General features: G+C 39.3%; 1 protein-coding gene across 3 annotated transcripts in view; it reads right to left on the bottom strand.

The window, feature by feature from the left end:
- ankrd28b (ankyrin repeat domain 28b) overlaps window positions 1-22,589 on the bottom strand; it is a 252,341-nt gene that overhangs the window by 97,859 nt on the left and 131,893 nt on the right. For all 3 annotated transcript variants that reach the window (XM_068011757.1, XM_068011764.1, XM_068011748.1), the window contains 4 exons: window positions 16,337-16,415; window positions 5,858-5,972; window positions 2,319-2,401; window positions 950-1,013 (listed from right to left, as the gene is read on the bottom strand). In XM_068011757.1, coding sequence (XP_067867858.1) covers window positions 950-1,013; window positions 2,319-2,401; window positions 5,858-5,972; window positions 16,337-16,415 — 341 coding nt within the window. The remainder of the gene's footprint in view (window positions 1-949; window positions 1,014-2,318; window positions 2,402-5,857; window positions 5,973-16,336; window positions 16,416-22,589) is intronic.

Genomic DNA, 22,589 nt, shown 5'->3' on the forward strand with positions numbered 1-22,589 from the left:
TGATGATAGATGACACCAGACAGCCAAATCAGTAGCGGGCCACGAGGCTGCCGGCACTGGGTCACTAACACGATTCTCAGATTGGTTGTGCCATACCAGCTATTGTTTATAACAGGAAAATCGTGTTTGCACAAACATGCCTACTATACGAGACAGGGACTGTATTTGCTCACGTGGAAGGTAAACGACAACATGGATTGGGTGGGCCGAATGTTGTAATTTCCATCCAGCACTTTTTCTAAATGATCATAATCCATGGTTAAGCCTGGACAGAGCATGTCCATAGGCAAGAATTGCTGAACTGAGATCAAAAGTGTGAACCCTGTCCAATTCCCTTTTGAGCTACAGCCAAATGTAAAACTATTTTTGTCCAGTCTAAAATCAGCTAATACAGCATATACCAGGAATTAAAAAGGATAAACTTGGGACATTCTTACATTGCCCAACAGCTGACTATGCCACTGGGGGACCACTCTAAACATCTTCAGAAGGATATTCATAGAATGCTATTGCAATCTCTAGACTTAATTTAAATTTCTCAAAACATTAGTAAATTTAAAATGCAAGATGTTATAGTTATGGAAGTTCAACCTAAACACCATCTATAATAAACTAATAGACTATAAATAAGGTCAAGACAATTTGTGTGCAAGTGCGACCTCCTAATATGGCAGCAAAGTTATTTAACAGGAAGGAAGAGTAAAGGGTTACATATGTAGATGCCTTACTACAGGCTTTCCTGAATGAATTTCAAACAAGGTTACGTTTGACAGCAGTACTTTATTTGCATTCACATTCTAATTAGTGCATCTCCCACACAGTTAATGGCATTTGCTACTTGTATGTTCTAACTGCTGCTCTTTGAGCCATAGGTTTATAATTATGGCTACGACAGCACTGTTGAGAGCTCAGTGCTACTTACTCAAAAAAGCACAAGGTCATTACTCACCCTCCAGCAGCAGCCGCATGAAGACAGGTCCTGCCAAATTCATCTGGGGTGTCTATATCAAAGCCTGTGCAATGAATAAGCTTTTGGTGAAATCATAAAAGGAATATTCATGTCTTCTGCCAAATTGTCAGCGGAGCTTTTAAAACTGAACTGGCGCTAAACAGGATTTTGTTTTTAAAAACACAATATAGCAACAGTATAAAAACTGAAAGCAACTTTTTTTTGTACATTGTTAAAATTTACAATGTTAATCACACTAAGTTATCACATCATGTTTAAAATAATCAACTGACAATCCCCATCCACACACTGAATGGCAGTCAGGTATTCACTTAGCATAATGTTATCTCACAGTATACAAAATATAGGAACTTTTAATGAATGAGCATAAGACCAGGACAGAGGTGTCAGCATTTGTCTCGCTTTTAGAAGGAAAATCACTTACATTAAGGTAATCAGCATATAATAGCTACAATAGTCAAGAGGAAATGATGTTCAGGGATTTCCTAATTAATTCTAGTACAGAAATGATAACAAGTTTCTGCAGTCCAATAACTAGCTTACAGCACATAAAGAATTCAGATTCATTAAACATTTGCCGGTATACTACATACAACATTCAGACATATTTGCTCATGACTTTTTAGCATATTTATGCTTGGTCTCAATTTAATGTAATGAGAAAAAAAAAACAAGTGTACGTGATTTTGGGAAGTCTATAGGAGAGGAATCTAGTGACAGGAATGGGTGCAATCTTTTTGGTGGTTCCTAGTTTCGCATCATAAAACGATCATCTGATTATCCAGGAACCAACTTTTAAGTGCTGAAACAATCAATCAGAATTAGGAGTTCTGAAGAAGGGTCACTGACCTGAAACATTAACTCTGCTTCTCTCTCCACAGATGCTGCCAGACCTGCTGAGTATTTTCAGCATTTCTTGCTTTTATTTCAGATTTCCAGCATCTGCAGTATTTTGCTTTTATATTAAATCAGAATTAGGGATCTAATACTCAACTATTAACAAGGTATAGCTTGCAATTCACCTTTGGAAAAAAAAAGGAAATGTACACTGCTACCATGGGGTATAAATTCAAGTCAAGCAGCAGCACAAAACAGGTAGTATCGGATCAGCCGCCCATTATACACATGCCTATCATTTAATTCCACTGACTGGGTATTACAGGCTGCCGATCCGATTCAGCGCCACCACCCGAGGTGAAATTCTACCCCTATATTCCTAATTGTCTTTACTTCAAGAGTCAGCAGTTTTGGAATGGAGAGGGCGTGTGATGAGAAGAGGCTAAATGATGGTTATGATTGGGGTCTAAGCACTAATTTGTAACTAAAAGTTTAACGTTATTACAAATACCTGAGGACAACAGCTTTCGACAGCAATCAGAAAAGCCACTTAAGGCTGCTAAATGTAGTGGAAACATTCCGTGGATACCTCGGCTGGAGAGGAAGGAACAGAATTTTTAAAAACTTTAAGTTATTCAAATTATCACATTATTCATAAGATGAACAACTGCTTTGCTTGGTTGAAATCTTTCACAACCTTTTTTGACAGAAGCAGAACTGCTTGCAGCATTCAAGGCCATCTGATCACATCAACTTATGTTTTAAGTTACTGTACACTGATCTTTCTTGCTACCCCCATATTGATAACTAAAATGAGATCTTGGTAAATACGTCAACTAAAATACAAGAAAACTGGATACTTGCTAATTAAAACTCAGCACATACAGCACTGTGCTTCAATCAGCATCTAGGTTATTGCCACAAGAGTAGCTGACAGATAGCAATTGCATTTCAAATTGATTAATGTATATGAAATGTCATGGATACTTTTCAGAGATGTGGTTAGTTGTCACATAAATGCAAGTTCTTTTTTCATTAGTAATACCACTTGCAAGCAATTCTCAGTGAATGGCTGCTCCAAATATCTTTCTGACTTCGGCTGCTGATGACAGCAATGGTTAATTTATAAAATCATCTGGCACACGTAAAACAAAAAGCCCATGACTACTGAGTGCATATTTTATATATATATATTTTTAATATCACCATGCACTTCTCTATCAATCTATATTCTATTATATAACTGACACAGCAAAGAAGAAAGATCTGGATACATTTGGGAAGGCGGCTGATGAGTGGTAAATAGTTTTTAAAATAGGCTAATACAAGCAAGTTGGACGAGAGATGGGAAATAAATAAACAATATAAACTAGTTGGTGCTAGGCTAGAAGACTAAGACAGAAAGATCTGGATATATTGGTGGTTAACTCACTGAAACCAACAGTGCAGTTGGCAGCGGCAGCAGCAGTGCACAAAACTCATCCTATCTTCAGATATAAAGGTTGAGACAAAGTACAAATTCTAGGAGGTGACAGGTGTATACAAGGCACTGTAAGGTAAGGCAACTCCTGGAATAAGGTGCATAATTCTGGTTGATGGACTACAACAAAGATATCCAGTAGCTGGAAGTAGTGAAGAAAAGGGCAACCAAATTGGTAACTAGTTTAAGGTATCCAAGTTACAATGAGAGGTTTTAAGAATCTGGAATTGTTTACTCTAGAGAAGAGAAGGCTCAGGTAAGATGTTCATGTACTCAAGATCCTAAAGAGAATAGATGAACTGAACTGATAATATATTTGAGAATGTCATAAACTTTAGAAATCAGGGGACATGGGCTCAAGCTTGGAAGAGGGATGGTGCACAGACAGTTTAGATTTAGCAACTGCTGCAGAAGGTCAGCAACAGCTTGCCCATTGTATAAAAAGAAGAGAATTGGATAAATATTTGAAGAGTGGGCAATTGTTGCTTAGCCTGCTATTCATGGATGTCTAATATGCACTGAATTGACTCTTAAGGTTTTCAACAGACTAGAGATTAATATTCTTGCAGTATGTAAAGTGCTGCCATGTGCTTTACTGCTAAGCTTCAATGTCTTCTATACCTGCCAATAAAGAAACTGAAGTCCCTGTTAACTTGGGATTGCTGTTACCAGTGCTTAGTATAGTATAAACATGTGCATGCTCATGTATATCAACACAGTATTGAGGACAGCCAACTATTTTAAAGCATATTAACTTACATCACTGTAAAATTGCATGAATGAGTGCTGCTCATTGTTGACTCTTGTACACAGCACCATTTAAGAAAGTTTGTAAAGTCCTTTTAAAATTAAAAAAATGACGCTAATACACAATTATTGGTACTTTTACAAGGTCAATTATTCAGTAATTTTCAAAGATCTTCGTATTTCAGGGAAAACATCTATATATGTAAAATGTTATTCTTCCTTCTAGTGAAGGTCAAGCTTCTTCAGAGAATAAAGCTTTTAAGACAGAATTTACACTCAATATTGTTAATGGACATGTATAGTCCTGATTCTTCAAACTACAGTTATCCAATGTCAAAAGATGGAGCAACCAGCTCCAATGTGTGAACTGAGGTCATTCATTGATACTATTATCAACAGATGCCCTTAAATTATTGATGTATTGGTAAATCAAATATTGTTACACCATTTAAAACATGAGACTAGTTGACCTAATATTATTCAAATCTCAGTCTACAGTTTGAGCAGGAGCCATCATAGCAGATGTGAAACATTTAATTAATGATTAATATATAATTCAGTACTATAGTCCACCTCAATGGGGGTTGGAAGGAATTATTTCATTAATATTACATATTAAATTAATAATTCATGCATTAGCAAAATAGTATTCTATGACTACTGAAAACAAAACTCAAATATCATTTGAACAAAATATATCACACAAATGGCTTTTAAAAAGTTAACAGCCCAAATTTAATGACAAATTAGCTAGTTGGATTGGAAATAATCTCAACAATGGAAAACAGCTAATAAATTTCAAAAATGATCTGTGGAAAGACAGCAACCCATGGAATTCTGTAGGGGCCTCATTCTATACATAAAAGACAAAAAGGAGAGTACTTCTATTATTTTATAATGTGATGACAGCAGGACATATCAGGGTGACAAGCGACCGATGTGACAAGCATTTACAGATCTGTTTGGATTAAGGAATAGATGATCAGTTTTGTTGTGAGTAATGTGTTCTATCCATCTGTCTCATCTTTGCTCCCGATCACTGAATACTGCCAGACCCACTTTCTGGAGGTCCCTCCCCAAACCTCTCCAGTTCTTTTTGACCCCCTTACTCAATCTTTAAAAATCTTCCAAAAGACCATCATTTTGACCAAATGTTTTGTTATCTCTACTAAATCTCCCATCATCCCTGGTGTCTGTTCCTTTTTATTTTTTCCTCTGTTAAGCGTTCTGGAAATTTTCTTTAGGTAACAGGACTGAACTACAATTCTATCGGAATTCCTATTTAGTTAAAAGGTAGAAAAGGATTAATACAAATGCGTGCAATTTTAGGCACCTATTTTTAAGAATATTAATGCAAGATTCACAGAATCATTCTAAGACTTAGGATCTCATGTTATGAAGCAAGACTCATCGAACTGAATTTCTGTAAGAAGTCCAAGAGAAGGCATGACTCAGGTGTCTGTAATAACAAGCACAGTGCAAATGTGAACATATTATTTAAAGTCAGGTTGAAGCCCAGATCTGTGCTGAGTTAACTGATCCTAGCCAAAGCAGTAGCAGGGGTACAACAGGCCTTAGCTGTTAATGCTGGCAATCTGGGGTGTCTTGCCCACTGGTTATGAAAGAGAAGGGTCCCTGGTCCCGATCACTGTCTGGCTATCCTCGATAGAACTGCACCTGGAGTCTCAACTGAGGACAGGCTTGTGTTCAGCTCTGATGCTTCTGCAGTTGAACTGCCTACTGACACTGTCCATTAAGGCTCATATATGATGGATACTTGGATAGGGTATTAACTAGTGCCAAAGTCAATAAGTGTTACTTACTTTGCAGTGTCCGCTCCACTGGTGATTAGTGTGTTTATAAGAAGTTCATGTCCATATCGAGCAGCTATATGCAAAGGAGTATTACCATTCTTATCTTCACAATCTATCTCTGCACCTACAGGAGAGAAATAAATCAATGAGCATTAAAAGTCTGTTCAAACTTTTAAAAACTGCACTTGGTTACGAATCAAATAGATATTTTGAATGGGGCCAGAGAATGTATTTCATTCAATGCACCGTTTAGCACTAGCTATTGAATAACAATGTCATAATCAGCTCTCTCGTCATAAAAGCATTCCGACTATTTCACTGTCCAAAGCCTTTACACAGGGAATAAGCTCTAAGCAGTAATTTTCATTCACAACATATCTTCGATACAAATAATTTGAGATTCAACTAAAATTCTTGCTTGACTATCAGTTAAGAACTTGAAACCTGACACACTTCACATTTTTAGACTTTCATGAGGTCTATCTTACAAGGACAACTTGCTGCTGTTACAAAAGGTAGGCAACAAAACTGTTAAGAGATACAGGAAGTGGTAAAAGGGCAGCAACTGATAGGGTTAAGCTTACAAGTCACATGCATATTACAAAATGGAAATGATCGTACATTTGAGAAAGGGGCGGCGCAGTGGTTAGCACTGCAGCCTCACAGCTCCAGCGACCCAGGTTCGATTCTGGGTACTGCCTGTGTGGAGTTTGCAAGTTCTCCCTGTGACTGCGTGGGTTTCCTCCGGGTGCTCCGGTTTCCTCCCACATGCCAAAGACTTGCAGGTTGATAGGTTAATTGGCCTTTATAAATTGCCCCTAGTATAGGTAAGTGGTAGGGAAATATAGGGACAGGTGGGGATGTGGTAGGAATATGGAATTAGTGTAGGATTAGTATAAATGGGTGGTTGATGGTCGGCACAGACTCGGTGGGCCGAAGGGCCTGTTTCAGTGCTGTATCTCTAAACTAAACTAAAACCCAACCTGCTCATCTTGCAAGATAAATAGAACAATGCAGTACAGGCTGAGATAGATGAGCAGGCCAAGGAAGACCCTAACTATTTTTTAAACATCAAAACCTACATCAAGGCACGGCGGTACTGAACTCAACATTACACAGAAGTCCAGAGAAGGACAAGGCAGTTAGCTTGCACATCAGTAGCATATAATTCATAGGGTCACAGCATTAATGCTAATGTGGTACGTATGCTTTAATAATATCTTAAAGATCAATACGTGGAAGATTTGAGGATAGCTCAATCACCTGCATTTCAACTGAAACCAATATACTCTTGTCTGATCAGGAGATATGAAATTATGCATCTTTCACACAAAGCCAAGACGACTAAACTTGAATGCCCTGCTGGAGCATTCGTTTAAATTGCTGGATATTAAATTTTCAAGATACCAAGATTATAAAATAGTTGAGCAAAATCTGTTTAGTTTGAAACAACAAATCTGGTTTAACAGTATATTTTTTAAAATTCTTTGATGGGATGTGAGCGTTACTAACAAGGCCAGCATTTGTTGCCCATCCCCAGATGCCCTTGAGATGGTGGTGGTGAGCCACCTTCTTGAACTGCAGCAGTCCATCTGGTGTAGGTACGCCCACAGTGCTGTAAGGAAGGGAGTTCCAGGTTTTTGACTCAGTGACAGTGAAGGAATGGCAATATAGGTCCAAGTCAGGACCATGTATGACTTGGAGGGGAAGTTGCAGATAGTGGTGTTCCTATGTGTCTGCAGCCCTTGTCCTTCGCGGTGGTAGAGGTCATAGTTTGGTAGGTGCTTTCGAAGGAGGCTTGGTCAGTTGCTGCAGTGCATCTTGTAAGTAAATAAGGCCACAAAAAGGCAGATTGAATCCTTGCTTTTACATCTACAGGCAAAAAACATAAAAGTGAGGAGGGAATACTACACTTATACAAAACCTTAGACAGGCCACATTTGGACTATTGCACAGAGTTTTGGGCAGCATGTTGTAGAAGAACATAAATGTTAATAGAGGAGGAGACAGCACAGATTCACTTGAATCTCACCAGGTATGATTAAAGAAAGTTAAGAAGAAACTGGGGCTTTTTCACACTGCAGCAGAAAAGGTTGAGGAGTGGCCTGACAGAGGTCTTCGAGATTACTAATCTTTATGGTTATTCAAATAATGATACATTTTTACATTGATCGATAAGACAGTAACAAGGACGCACAAATTTAAAATGACAGAGTTAATTCTGAGGTTACAGAAAAATTCTTCATAGAGTGGTAAAAATTCAGAATTCCTTGCGATAAAGTGTTGCTGAAGCAGAGTTTATTAAGTATTTTTGAAAGGGAATTAGATGGTTACTTGAACAAGAGGAATATTAAGGGGTCGGCCACTTAGGACTGAGAAGAGATATTTCTTCAAAGGGCTGTAAACCTTTGAAATTCTCTATCGCAGAAAGCTGTGATTGCTCAGTCATTGAATATATTCAAGTCAGACATCGATAGATTTTAGGATACTAAGGAAATCAAAGGATTTGGGTATAGTGTGAGAAGGTAGATTTGAGGTAGAATATCAGCCATGATCTTATTGAATGGCAGAGCAGGCTTTTTGGGCTAAATGCCTTACTTCTGTTGCTATTTCTTATGTCATGTTTTGATATTTGTGTTATTATTTTTAAGACCTATCAAGACACTGGGCCTTTACGATTGTCTAAGCAGATTATAAAACAAATAGCCAAGAATCTATCAGATTTTATTGTATGTGCCTTTGAAGCCTATGTGTGATTGACCGTTTTATTATAGAAGGTTCTCTCCTCCCTTGCCAATGATTCCAATCCCTTCCTGGCCACTCATACAGGCCGAACAAAACCAAACTCAAGCTTGACACTGTTTGATCCTAAGTTGAGCTTCAAATCCCACTCCCAAATCACCAAAAGAGCCTACTTCCACCTCCAAATCACTGCCTGCCTACACTGCTACCTGCCTTTGCCCTGGCTCAGCTCTGCTGAAACCTTATCCACGCTTTTATTACCTCCAAACTGGATTACTCCAATTATCTCTTTGCTGGTGATCTATCACCCAGCCTCCAAAAACTCCATATTTCCCAAAATATATTCGGTCCTGCCTGTGGTAAGTCTTATCCACCAATTCTCCAACAGGTTTGAGGTTTTTTCAGCTTGTTTGAATGAGGGTGGGGGCTGCAGGGTGGATGAGCAACCTGACCATGGCACCATGATACAGGTAGCACAGGAAGCCATTCAAGTGGAGGGAGAAAAAAGGGATGTAGTGAAAGTTGGGGACAGTATAGTTCGGGGGATTTACAATGTTCTCTGCAGCAAAGAGCGAGAGTCCAGACGGCTGTGTTGCCTGCCCAGTGCCAAGGTTTGGGACATCTGTTTAGGGCTGGAGAGGAACTTACCGTAGGAGGGGGAGGATCCAGTCGTCGTGGTCCATGTAGGTACCAAGAACATAGGCAGGACAAGGAAAAAGGTTCTGCCTAGTCAGTATGAGGAACTAGGCGCCAAATTAAGCAACAGAACCTCAAAGGTAATAATCTCTGGATTATTACCTGAGCCACGTGCAAATTAACATAGGGCAAATAAGATTAGAGACATTAATGCGTAGCTCAAAGACTGGTGTGGTAGAAGTGGGTTCCGGTTCGTGGGACACTGGCACCAGTACTATGGAAAGTGGTGTCTGTACCGTTGGGACGGTCTACACCTGAACCGTGCTGGGGACGGTGTTCTAGCGAGCTACAAAACTAGGTAAGTAGAGAGGATTTTAAACTGAATAGTGGGGGCAAGGGATCAAATTTGGGAAGATATGGTAAATCAAGGAGTAGAGACAAGGCAAGAAAGAAAGGTATGAATATGGGAAATGACAAACAGACCGTGACAGAAAGGGACAGAGCATACAAATCTAAGTGTTAATCAACAGATAAGGCTAGAGGTTAAAAAAAAATAAAAGGACAAAACTAAAGGCTCTGTATCTGAATGCACATAGCATTTGAAACAAAACAGATGAATTGAGAGTGAAAATAGAAATAAATAAGTACGATCAGATAGCCATTACAGAGACATGGCTACAGGACAACATAGTTTGGGACCTGAGTATTGAAGGGTACATGGCATTTAGGAAGGACAGGAAGCTCGGAAAATATGGATGAGTAGCTCTATTAATTAATGATGGTATTAGCGCAATAGAGAGAGATGACTTAAGTTCAGGAGACCAGGATGTTGAAGCAATTTGGGTAGAGATGAGAAATCATAAAGGCAAGAAATCACTTGTGGAAGTGGTGTACAGGCCACCTAACATTAACCACACTGTAGGATGGGGTATAAAGGAAGAAATAATGGCAGCTTATCAGAAAGATACAGCGACAATTATGGGGGATTTTAACCTACATACAGACTGGAAAAATTAGATGGGCAGAGGTAGCCTAGATGTGGAGTACATAGAATATTTTCGGGATAATTTCTTGCACCAATACATTCTGGAGCCAACCAGAGAGCAGGCTATACTAGACCTGGTATTGTGCAACGAGATAGGATTAATTAATGACGTCATAGTTAAGGAGCCCCAAGGTAGTAGTGATCATCATATGATTGAATTTTACATTCAGTTTGAGGGAGTGAAGAGTGGGTCCAAGACAAATATTTTAAACTTAAATAAGGGCAATTATGAGGGCATTAAGGAATAGGTCAACAGAGATGCAGACGCAGACATTTACGGGAATATTTCAGAATACACAGAATAGATACATTTCAACCAGAAAGAAAAATTCCAAAGGTGGGACCCGCCATCTGTGGTTAACTAAAACAGTTACAGATAGTATCAAACTTAAAGAAAAAGCATATAATTGTGCAAAGATGGGAGGCAGGTTAGGAGATTGGACAGAATATAAAAAACAGCAAGGAATGACTAAAAGTTTGATAAGGAAGGTAAAATTAGAGTATAAGAGAAAGCTAGCTAAAAATATAAAGACAGATAGTACGAGTTTCTATAGATATTTAAAAAAGAAAAGTTAATAAAGTGAGCGTTGGTCCTATAGAAAGCGAGTCTGGGGAATTAATAATAAATAATGAGATGGCAGATGAATTGAACAGATACATTGCATCGGTCTTCACTATTGAGGATACAAACATCATCCCAGTATTAACTGTAAGTCAGGAAATGGAAGGGAGGGAGGAACTGAAGAAAATCACAATCACCAGGGTAGTGGTACTGAACAAATTGTTGGAGCTGCGGGCTGACAAGTCCCCGGGGCCTGATGGACTTCATCCTAGCGTCTTAAAGGAAGTGGCTAATGAGATAGTTGATGTGTTAGTTTTAATTTTCCAAAATTCCCTAGACTCTGGGAAGATTCCATTAGATTGGAAAATAGCCAATGTAATTCCATTTTTCAAAATGGGAGGGAGAGAGAAACCAGGAAACTACAGTACAGTTAGCTTAACATCCGTCATAGGGAAAACGTTAGAAGTTATTATTAAAGACGGTATAGCAGGGCTTTTAGAAAAATTCAAGGTAATCAGGCAGAGTCAACATGGTTTTGTGAAAGGGAAATCATGCTTAACCAATTTATTGGAGTTCTTTGAGGGAGTTACATGTTCTGTGGATAAAGGGGAGTCAGTGGATGTATTGTACTTAGATTTCCAGAAGGCATTTTATAAGGTGCCACATTAAAGGTTATTGCAGAAAATAAAAGCTCATTGTGTAGGGGGTAACATATTGGCATGGATAAAAGATTGGCTAGCTAACAGGAAACAGAGAATAGGCATAAATGGGTCATTTTCTGGTTGGCAAGATGTAACGAGTGGTGTGCTACAGGGATCTGTGCTGGGGCCTCAACTTTTTACAACATATATGAATGACTTAGATGAAGGGACCAAAGGTATGGTTGCTAAATTTGCTGATGACATAAAGATAGGTAGGAAAGTAACTTGTGAAGCAGACATAGGGGGTTACAAAGGGATGTAGATGGTTATGTGAGTGGGCAAATGGAAGCAGAAAATGGGAAAGTGGGAAATTGTCCATTTTGGCAGAAAGAATAAAAAAGCATATTATCTAATTGGAGAGAAATTGCAGAGCTCTGAGATGCAGAGGGATCTGGGTGTTCTCGTGCATGAATTGCAAAAGGTTAGTATGCAGGTACAGCACATAATAGAATGTTATCGCTTATCGTGAGGGGAATTGAATACAAAAGTAGGGAGGTTGTGCTTCAGCTATACAGGGCATTGGTGCGACCACATCTGGAGTTACTGTGTATAGTACTGGTCTCCTTATATAAGGATGTAAATGCGTTGGAGGCAGTACAGAGATGATTTACTAGAGTAATACCTGGAATGGCAGGCTGTCTTACAACAAAAGATTGGACAGGCTAGGCTTGTATCTGCTGGAATTTAGAAGAGTAAGAGGCAACTTGATTGAAACATAGAGGATCCTGAGGGATCTTGACAGGGTCGATGTGGAAAGGATGTTTCCCCTTGTGGGAGAATCTAGAACTAGGGGTCGCCGTTTAAAAATAAGGGGTTGCCCATTTAAGACAAAGATCAGGAGAAATATTTTCTCTCTGAGGGTCGTGAGTCTTTGAAATTCTCTTCCCAAAAGGCAGTGGAAGCAGAGTCTTTGAATATTTTTAAGGCAGAGGTAGGTAGATTTTTGATAAGCAAGGGGGTGAAAGGTTATTGGAGGTAGGTGGAAATGTGGAGTAATCAGTTTAGTCATGAACTTACTGAATGGCGGAGCAAGCTCTAAGGGCCGAGTGGCCTACTCCTGCTCCTAATTCGTTTGTTTGTATGTAATTACCCCATCTCCTTTGGCCAATATTTGCACTGTCTTCTAACGTATTAAATTTAAAATCCTTGTCTTGCCTGACAATCCCTCCACAGCTTCACTCCTCCCTACTTCTTCAACTTTGTCCTGCCTTACATCCTCTCCTGCACCTTTAAGTCCTCTGACTCTGCCCTCATGTATTTCACCACTCCTGCACCCCCAACCCACCATTTATGCAACTCAGTCTTGTTTTCTAGAGCTCCCGCTGTAAACCCCACTGACTTCACTTTTTTGTCCTCCTATATCTGACCGAGCCCAAAGCTACCTGCTCTAACTGTGTCCCATAACTCAGTATCTGTAACTCCAATTATTGCACATTGAAGATGTTCTATAAACATGTTTGGGGCGGCACAGTGGTGTAGTGGTTAGCACCGCAGCCTCACAGCTCCAGCGACCTGGGTTAAGTTCTGGGTACTGCCTGTGCGGAGTTTGCCAGTTCTCCCTGTGACCGTGTGGGTTTCTGCCGGGTGCTCCGGTTTCCTCCCACAGCCAAAGACTTGCAGGTTGATAGGTAAATTGGCCATTGTAAATTGCCCCTGGTGTAGGTAGGTTGTAGGAGAATGGTGGGGATGTGGTAGGTAATGTAGGATTAGTATAAACGGGTGGTTGTTGGTCAGCACAGGCTCAGTGGGCTGAAGAGCCTGTTTCAGTGCTGTATCTCTAAGTAAATAAATAGGTATTGTTTTCACCTTCCTTTATTTTCGTCCAGGCCTCAAAGTAAAGAAGGGATAAACTGTTGCCCTGTATCAAACCTTTATGTCTGCGTTCCTTGGCAGCTAAAAAAGATAAGACTGATGGAAACATTTAATACCTGACTTCATATATACGTTTTCCTTTAGACACATGATCTAAGCTACAAGTATATTTATTTTGAAACAAATTTAAAGCACTTCTGCAGTTTGTCTTGAGAAATCTGATATGTTTGCTCTTGCTTCTGTTTAATTTTGTTTAATAAATCAGCAAATGAAATAAAGCCTGTCAGAGTCTTTATTTATCTATCATTCAGAGAAATCTAGTTACCATTTCAATTGAACATATTATCAATTTATTATTCTTCCAGGGAATGAGAGTTCACAGATTACTTTGTGCACAAGGTTATGTTTCTGTTCCCGGGAAGCACAAGCTTACGTGTGAAAGTAGTCCTTTGCACTAAACATGATTTTAAAAAGTGGGGAGCAGACGGGCGCGGGAGGGAGCAGTGAAGTGAAGCGCGATGACAGGAGGGAGAGGGATACAGTTGGGGGTGGGGTGGGATGGAGGCGGCAATCAAGGCCATTGAGGGGGAGAGTTTAATTTGTTTTTTGTGACAAATTGAGCATCAGCATTTTTATTACTGGCAGCTGCCTGTGATGTCGCAGTCAGTAACGTTTCCGTGGATGAGGCTGCGTTTGCGCATGTTTCAGGACTGCGCCACCAAGTGGTTGCGTTGTCAGCAAACGCAGCCTAAAATTAATATGGTGAATACTGGTTGGGAGAATAATACATATAATGAGAAAAATTATTCAATTGGTGAACAGAAAGTGCCCCAACAATGATCCCCATTATAAATGATATTGTTTGAAGCCCTTTTTAAAAAATTCATTCCTGGCATGTTAGAGTTGCTGGCACGACCTGCATTTATTCCCCATCCCTAAATGCCCTTGTGAAGGTGGTGGCGAGCCACTATCTTGAACCGCTGCAGTGCATGTGGTGTAGGTACAACCACAATGCTGTTAGGGAGAGAGTTCCAGGATTTTGACCCAGTGACAAAGAAGAAATGGCGACATAGTTCCAAGTCAGGATGGTGAGCGACTTGGAGGGGAACCTGCAGATGGTGGTGTTCCCATGCCCTTGTCCTTCTAGGTCGTAGGGGTGGCAAGTTTGAAAGGTGCTGTTGAAGGAACCTTAGTGAGTTGCTGCAGTGCATCTTGTACATGGTACACACTGCTGCTACTGTGCACCGGTGGTGGAGGGAATGAATGTTTAAGGTGCTGGACTGGATGCCGATCAAGCAGACTGCCTTGTCCTGGATGGTGTCGAGCTTCTTGAATGTTGTCGGAGCTACACTCACCCAACAAGTGCAGAGATTCCATCACACTCCCGACTTGTGCCTTGTAGATGGCAGTCAGACTTTGAGGAGTTAGGCGAGTTACTTGAAGAATTCCTAGCCTCTGGCTTGCTACTGTAGTCACAGCAAGTATATGGCTGGTCCAGTTAAATTTCTGTTCAATTATAACACCCAGGATGTTGATCATGGGGAATTCAGCAATGGTAATGCCATTGAATGTCATGGGGAGATGGCTATATTCTCTCTTGTTGAAGATGGTCATTGCATGGGACTTGTGTGGCACGAATGTTGTGGTAGGAAGATCTCCACTTCCTTTGAGCACTTGCGCTATTGCTCTCAAGTTAGGTTGTAAACCTTCTCACTGGATGTTAATTCAGATTACATTTGATAGCTCAATCTGCAGAGTTCTTGTCACACTTAAAAAGTTTGCACATTCGTGGCATAATGAGGTAGGTCTAGCAAACAGCACTGACCCATGTTCTCCATGATTGACACAAATCATGGCACACAGCAGGCTCAATGTCATCTATATATAAACACTTACTTGAGGAGCCTTACAATTATTAGATTGGGCAAATTAATTCTGCTATTGCCATGATTTCAGTTCCACTGAAAGCAATGAGTGGTTATGGTGGCGGCAGCAAGATCTGCCCTGAGATTGAGTGCTAAAATTTCATCTCAGTAACCATAATTCAGAAAAAGGACCAAAGTCTTCAATTAAGAGGGAGTTGTACATATGGTAAAACCTGACTTGTTCTGTTCTGGTAGGAACATGCTTACTTATATCACTAAAAATCTTGTATCTTTAAGACTGAATATCTCTTGACTGCAGAAAATCAACCTCTGTGCTCTACATCAAACCTTTACTACGCACTCAAATCCTGTATTTAACCCAGCTTCTCTGTCATGCCTGATCGCAATTTTACCAGGCCCCAATCTTGTTCCTCTGCCCTGCTCAGCACTGATTCCAAATTCACCTCTGCCGTTTCTGACCCAGCTCGACCTTTTGCCTCTTCTCTACCAGATCTCTGCCTGTCCCAGCACTAACTCAACTTGCCATTTTTATGGATCCCCGACCCAAACGTCATCTTCCCAGCTACTTGACCCTGAATGGCGTGCAATCAATTGTTCAGCCTCCCTGCTATTACTTCCCAGCTTACAGCCTCCAGCCTGACTATATTTTCGCACAATCAGTTTCTGTTGTTGCCAATGACAGTAAGATGAGTGATGCCACAAAAGTTCTATAATGTCAGCACACAAGGACAGGTTCACAATTTGTAGTTCAAATTTTGCTCATCCTAATTTCTGATGAAAGGCTGAAATACAATTGTCCATTTATTCAGGTTTGTTCAAAATTATTTTCAAATATATATAAATTGCATCGTTAATCTCTGTACTGAAGGTTGAAAATGGTTATGTTAGATCAACATTTTGATAAATAGAAGACTCCCAAACCTCCTAGCAAATTAAGAAACGAATATTAAATTCCCACATTTTATCCCTCCCTCATGTGGCTAAAGATAGACACAAGTAAATTTTCTCTAAAATTAGATATAAATCAAAGAACAATTTAAACATATAGTGGAAGATTATATGGACAGCTAAATTCTTGAAGTGTTTAATAACTGGGTCAGTTACCATTCTGAATGATGGTCTGCGACCTTGAAAATCTGCCATGAATTGCTGTCATGTGCAATGGAGTCTTCCCATCTTTACTCTAAAACAGAATTAAATCATATATAGGTTATCACTGTAGAAACACTGTATATCAACATATATAATGGCTTGTAGGATCTATTTTTCCATTATGACAAAATCTCTAAATGGCACTTAGCATAGAAATTACTGAAAAATCTAAATTGGCAAGTTATGCATGCTTTACACTACTTAGAAACAAATGTCATCTTTTTCTTAAACTATGCCATGCTAGATGGCTAGCCCCTCAGTAATCCATGCATTGTATCCATTCAACCAAAAAGGATGGTGTTCAATGATCAAGAAAGCTCAGTGTGCAATAAGCTACTCATCCATAAAAGAGATCCTTAAGTAGGTCAGTCATTCCACATGAGAGGTTTCTAGGTTCGACTATACACCATCGGGACCTACATTTCTAGGTCATATTGTCTTTTACTATGAACAGATGTATATTCATATCGCATAATTTTATTTCAATCACTTCTACTGAACTGAAGCCTCCGCCATCTACTCCAAAAAAGCCTGCACATTTACACATGCATATACCACTTAGATTTCACTAATAAAAGCAACTATCAAGATATTTACTTGGAGAGAGTGATGCAGTTAAAGAACTGACAAACAGAATATTTATATTGGTCTGAAGCACAGCAAATAATAAACAGAACTCTAAAAAGCCAATAGAAGGATAAAACTATGTAGAACTTCTATATTAACTCTTATATTCTTCATACCTTTACTTATGAAGACATGAAGTGTCAATGTCAGAGAATTAAATCTATCTACTTCATAGCAAGCAATTTTCATAGAGCTGTCCTATAGTGTGTGTGCCACTGAAATTCAATCCTGCCTCAAAAGAACACATCCTGCTACATCACCATAACACTTTTTTCAAGCCGTCTCAGAGCTCAGACTACCAAAATAATGGAACCAAGTTACTGTAAAGGGCAAACCCTGGAAACCTCAACAGAGGGAGAGCAGTGAGTCTACACTCAATCCATTTTCTGAATCCTGGATTAAATTTTTTCCTTGGCTAGTGGTCTTTATTTGTTCGAAGTCTGTAAAGGTTTCAATATCTAAACATTCTTGAATTAACTTCAGAGAAATAATCACTTTTGAGATCTGGAAAATAAGGCAGAGATTATAGGAGGCAATACAGTCAGATAGGATAACTATAGATCAGGAGGCAGTACCAAAAGAGTTGATTGAACTCTAGGGACTGATGACATGTATCCAAGAATGCTATGTAAGGTCAGAGAGAAAAGAGCAGAAGCTCACCATAATCATCTCTGGATATGAAAGTTGTTCCAGAGGACTTGAGGGTTGCCAATGTAACACTTCTAATCTGGATACAGAAAGGTATAAAACAAGGTAGCTGTAGATCAGTCAGCCTAAAAGCAGAAGTGGCCAAGGTTCCAGAGACCATAATATAGAAAATACTCATTTAGAAAGATGAAACTTAAGCTCTGCCAGTACAGAATAGTAAAAGGCAAATCATGTCAGAAATTTAATGAGTTCTGTGAAGAAATACTGGCGTGTATAGGAAATGCAGTGGTTATTGTTTATATGAATTTTGAAAAAAAGTGTTTGAAAAGGTGTTGCCTATGATGCTTGTTGATAAAGTTAAAGCGCACAATATTAGAGAGTGTAGAAGCATAGATGTGAAGTTGGCCAAAGGACAAATCAGAGAGCATGGTAAATGAATGTTTTTCACACTGAAGGGTTAGAAATAGTGAGTTCCCGAAGACTCAGCATCAAGTCCAGTAACTCACCACACTTCTCTCTCCACCTATCCATACATATTAAAAAAATGATATGGGCTCAAGTACAAACGGCACATCAAAATTTTCAGAGGACAAAAATAAGACTGCACTTAACTGGCAAAGGATTGAAAGTATATAATCGACCAATATAGCATAAAAGGAAGCCATTCAGCCCATCGTGTCACTACTGGCTCAGTAGAGCTATCCAATTAATCCCACTCCCCTGCTCTTTCTCCAACTTTCTGTAAACTTTTCCCTTAAAGTATCTATCCAATTCTCTTTAGAATATTACTCTTGAATCTGCTTCCATCACTCTTTCAGGCAGTGCATTCCAGATCACTTGCTGTGTTAAAAAAATGTTTCCAAGTTACTTCAGAATGACAGGATAGGAGACTGAGCAGATACATTTTGAGAAGTAGAGGAGGAATTATATACTAAATGGTAAAACAGCAGTGGGAGTTAAGGTGCACGAAGACGTAGAAGTTCAGATTCACAAATCTTTGTAAGTGGAAGGAAAATTGATGAAATTGTTATACTATGAGATCCTAGTTTTATAAAGAGATGCACAGAATACAAATGCAAAATAACGCATATACTATATAAATAATTGGTATACCACAGAAAGAATTATGGAAGTTGAATTTCCACAGGGATTCCACATTCTCATACTATATCAGAAGAAACTCCAGAGAAATGGCATGAACAGTTATTTAATGTTATTTCTCCAGGCTTTCCGTCAATCTTCCATGAAAATTATGATTGGGGAACCCCTGTGGAAATTATGTGTGATATCATCCAGTTTTGGGCCTCCTAATTTAGAAAAGCTACAGAAAGGACACAAAAAAGGTTTACTAAGAGCTTACTAGGGATAAGTGGCATTAGTTATGACAAACGCCTAGAGAAACGGAGTCTCTTCTTTAGACAGAGAAGTTTAGGAGATCTGCTAAGTACTCCGGATTGAAAGATTTTGATAAGGTAAATAGTAAAAAACTATTCCCACTGGTTGATATGTAATACCTGGAACGGGCAGGTTGCCTTATGAGCATAGCTTGAACAGGCTAGGCTTGTATCTGCTGGAGTTCAGAAGAGTAAGAGGTGACTTGATTGAAACATATAAGATCCTGAGGGGTCTTGACAGGGTTGACAAGTTAGAGTTTGCCAACCTGAAAATGACCCATTTATCCCAACTCTGTTTCCTGTTAGCTAGCCTATCCTTGCTAATATATTGCCCCCAACACCATGAGCTCTTATGTTGTACAGTAACCTTTTCTGTGGCACTTTACTGAATCTTTTGGAAATCCTTTATCCACCCTGCTCCTTTCATCCTCAAAGAACTCTTAATAAATCGGTCAAACACTAATTACTTTTCATAATACAATTAAGCAAAGTCAACATGGTTTTATGATTTTCTAAATGTCCTACTACTTCTTTAATGATGGATTCTAACATTTTCTCAGTGACAGATGTTAGGCTAACTGGCCTACAGTTTCCTGCTTTCTGTCTTCCTCCTTTCTTGAACAGGGGTGTTACATTTACAGTTTTCCAATCTGCAGGGACCTTTTCAGAATCTATGGAATTTTGGAAGATAACAAACAATGCATCCACTATCTCTGCAACTTTTAAGACCCTAGGATGCAGGCCATCAGGTCCAGGGGACTTGCCAGCCTTTAGTCCAATTTGCCTAGTACTTTTTCTCTAGCGATAATGATTGTTTTAAGTGCCTCCCTCCCTTTTGCTACCTGATTTGCCATACTTTTAGTGTCTTCTACCATGAAAAGAGATACATAATATTTGTTCAAGATTTCTGCCATCTCCTTGTTTCCCATTAATTCCCCTGTCACATCATCTAAGCAACGAATGTTTACTGTAGCTACTCTCTTACTTTTTTATATACTTATAGAAGCTTTTATTGTTTTTGAATTTCTTGCTAGTTTACTCAATCTATTTTCTCCCTCTTTTTTTTTTAACGTCATCCTTTGCTGGTTTCTAAAACTTTCCCCAGTCTTCTGGCCTGCTACCAATCTTCACAACATTCTATGCCTTTTCTTTCAGTTTGATGCCATCCTTAACTTCCTTAGTTAGCCATGGATGGTTCATCCCTCCAGCAGGGTTTCTTTCTCAGTGGAATTCATCATTGCTCAGTTATGAAATACTTCCTTAAATGTCTGCCACTGTTTATCTACCATCCTATGTTTTAATCTATTTTCCCAGTCCACTTCAGCTAACTGTCTTGATATCGCTGTAATTGCCTTTATTTAAGTTCAAGATACTAGTTTCAGATCCAAATTTCTCACCCTCAAACTGAATGTAAAAATCTATCATCTTACGATCACCCTTCCCTAGATGATCCTTTACTATGAGATTAATTAATCCTGTCTCATTACAGATTACCAGATCTAAAATAGCCTGTTCCCTGGTTGCTTCCACAATACATTATTCTAAGAAACTGTCCCCAATACACTCTATGAACTCGTCCTCAAGGAAACTTTGCCAATTTGATTTGTCACCACAATTATTGCAGTACCTTTCTTACAAGCCCCCATTATTTCTTGCTTTATACTCTGTCCTACAGTGTAGCTAGTTAGGAGACCTACAGTCGACTCTCCCACCAGTGACTTCTTTCCCTTGCTTTTCTTATCTCCAGCCAAACTGATTCTACATCTTGATCTTCCCAACCCAAGATCAATCTCAATACTGTACTGATCTCATCCTTTATTAACAGAGCTACTCCACCTCCTTTTCCTTTCTTCCTATCCTTCCGAAATGTCACGTACCCCTGAATGTGCAGTTTTCAGCGTTGGTCACCTTGCAACCACGTCTCTGTAATGGCTATCAGATCATACTCATTTATTTCTATTTGTGCCATCAATTCACCTATCTTGTTATGAATGCTGCAAACATTAAGATAAAGAGCATTAAATTTTACCTTTTTATCATTTTTCCCTACTCTGACCCTATTCGCTGATACACTCTTGTTTGTACACCCTGTCCCTTCCTGTCACTCTAATTATCATTACCTATATTTCTACCCTGCACTATTGTCTTATCGTTTCTCAAGCTTTCTAAATATCCCCAGACTTGAACCCTCCACCCCATTATTTAGTTTAAAGCCCTATCTACAGCCCTAGCTATTCGATTCACCAGGACACTGGTCCCATCATGGTTCAAGTGAAGCCCATCCCAACAGAACAGCTCCCTCTTTCCCCAGTACTGGTGCCAGTGTCCCATGAACTGAAACCCATTTCTCCCACACCAATCTTTCAGCCATGCATTCCACTTTCTGATCTATTGACCCTATGCCAATTTGTTCCTGGATCAGGCAATAATCCAGAGATTATTACCTTTATGGTTCTGCTTTTTAATTTAGACTCGAGCTGCTCATACTCCCTCAGCAGAACCTCTCTCTTAGTCCTACCTATGTCATTGGTACCTACGTGGGATCTTAATGCTGTTTACGCATCTTGACTGCTGCATTTCTTGGTTCGTCTTGTGCCACATTTCCCTACATAACAATAGTGAACATTATGTAAGAAATAAATTGATTTATGAAGTGCTTTAGCACAATCTGAGGTCATGAAAACTGTTATATAGTACAAGTTCCACTTTTTTAAAATATTGGATTGATTCTAAACACAAGACCAATTCATTTTGCTTTTAAATATAACCAAATAAAAGCTATGAGAACTGATCTAATAGTTTAGAAAACTCTTTCCATTTTAGGACCTAATCTTTAATTCAGTCCAAGCTACAGATTCAAGTACTGTCTCTCTCTGTTCATTATAATGGACCAAGTATTAGTTTAGAGGGCTTGAGCATTTTCAATCAATTTTTACCAAAAATTGTTTCATAGGACAAAACTGGCAATACCGCAACATGAATTGACAGTACTAGCTACTGGGGGAAATGGAAAATTCACACCGGTAGAATGAAGGTGCCCTTCAAAGGTTGGGATTGAGATGGTGTTGTGGCAGAGAGAAGGAGCATTTTCCTGCATTACATTCAACCAGGAAGCATTCCGTGAAGAAACTGGGTACTAAAATTGAAAAAATCTTCCATTCCACAGTACTGACATCCTTTACTGAATCAACACAAATACTTTCAAACTAAGGTGTAGCCAATGAATTAGCAAATATATTTTTAGAAAATTATACAAGGTAGGAGGTAGTTAAGTGGAAGAGTTCTGGATAAGTTGGAGTTCGAGAGACAAGAGCCAAGGATGGTGCTGGAAAAAAAAATCAAGCTTGGAGCTGGAGTACAAAGTTTCAGTTCTGGTGGAGCTATAGTTGTTATTGGAGGTAGGTCATTTTAGAAGTGGACATCATGGAGATGGACTGCATATGGAACACAGGAAGTAGGAGGTGTAGGCCATTCGGCCCCTCAAGCTTGCTCTGCCATTCAACTAGATCATGGCTGAAGCTCAGCTCAGGGCCAAA

This window comes from Heterodontus francisci, chromosome 2, assembly GCF_036365525.1.
Source record: "Heterodontus francisci isolate sHetFra1 chromosome 2, sHetFra1.hap1, whole genome shotgun sequence".
In the NCBI taxonomy this organism is placed as follows: Eukaryota; Metazoa; Chordata; class Chondrichthyes; order Heterodontiformes; family Heterodontidae; genus Heterodontus; species Heterodontus francisci.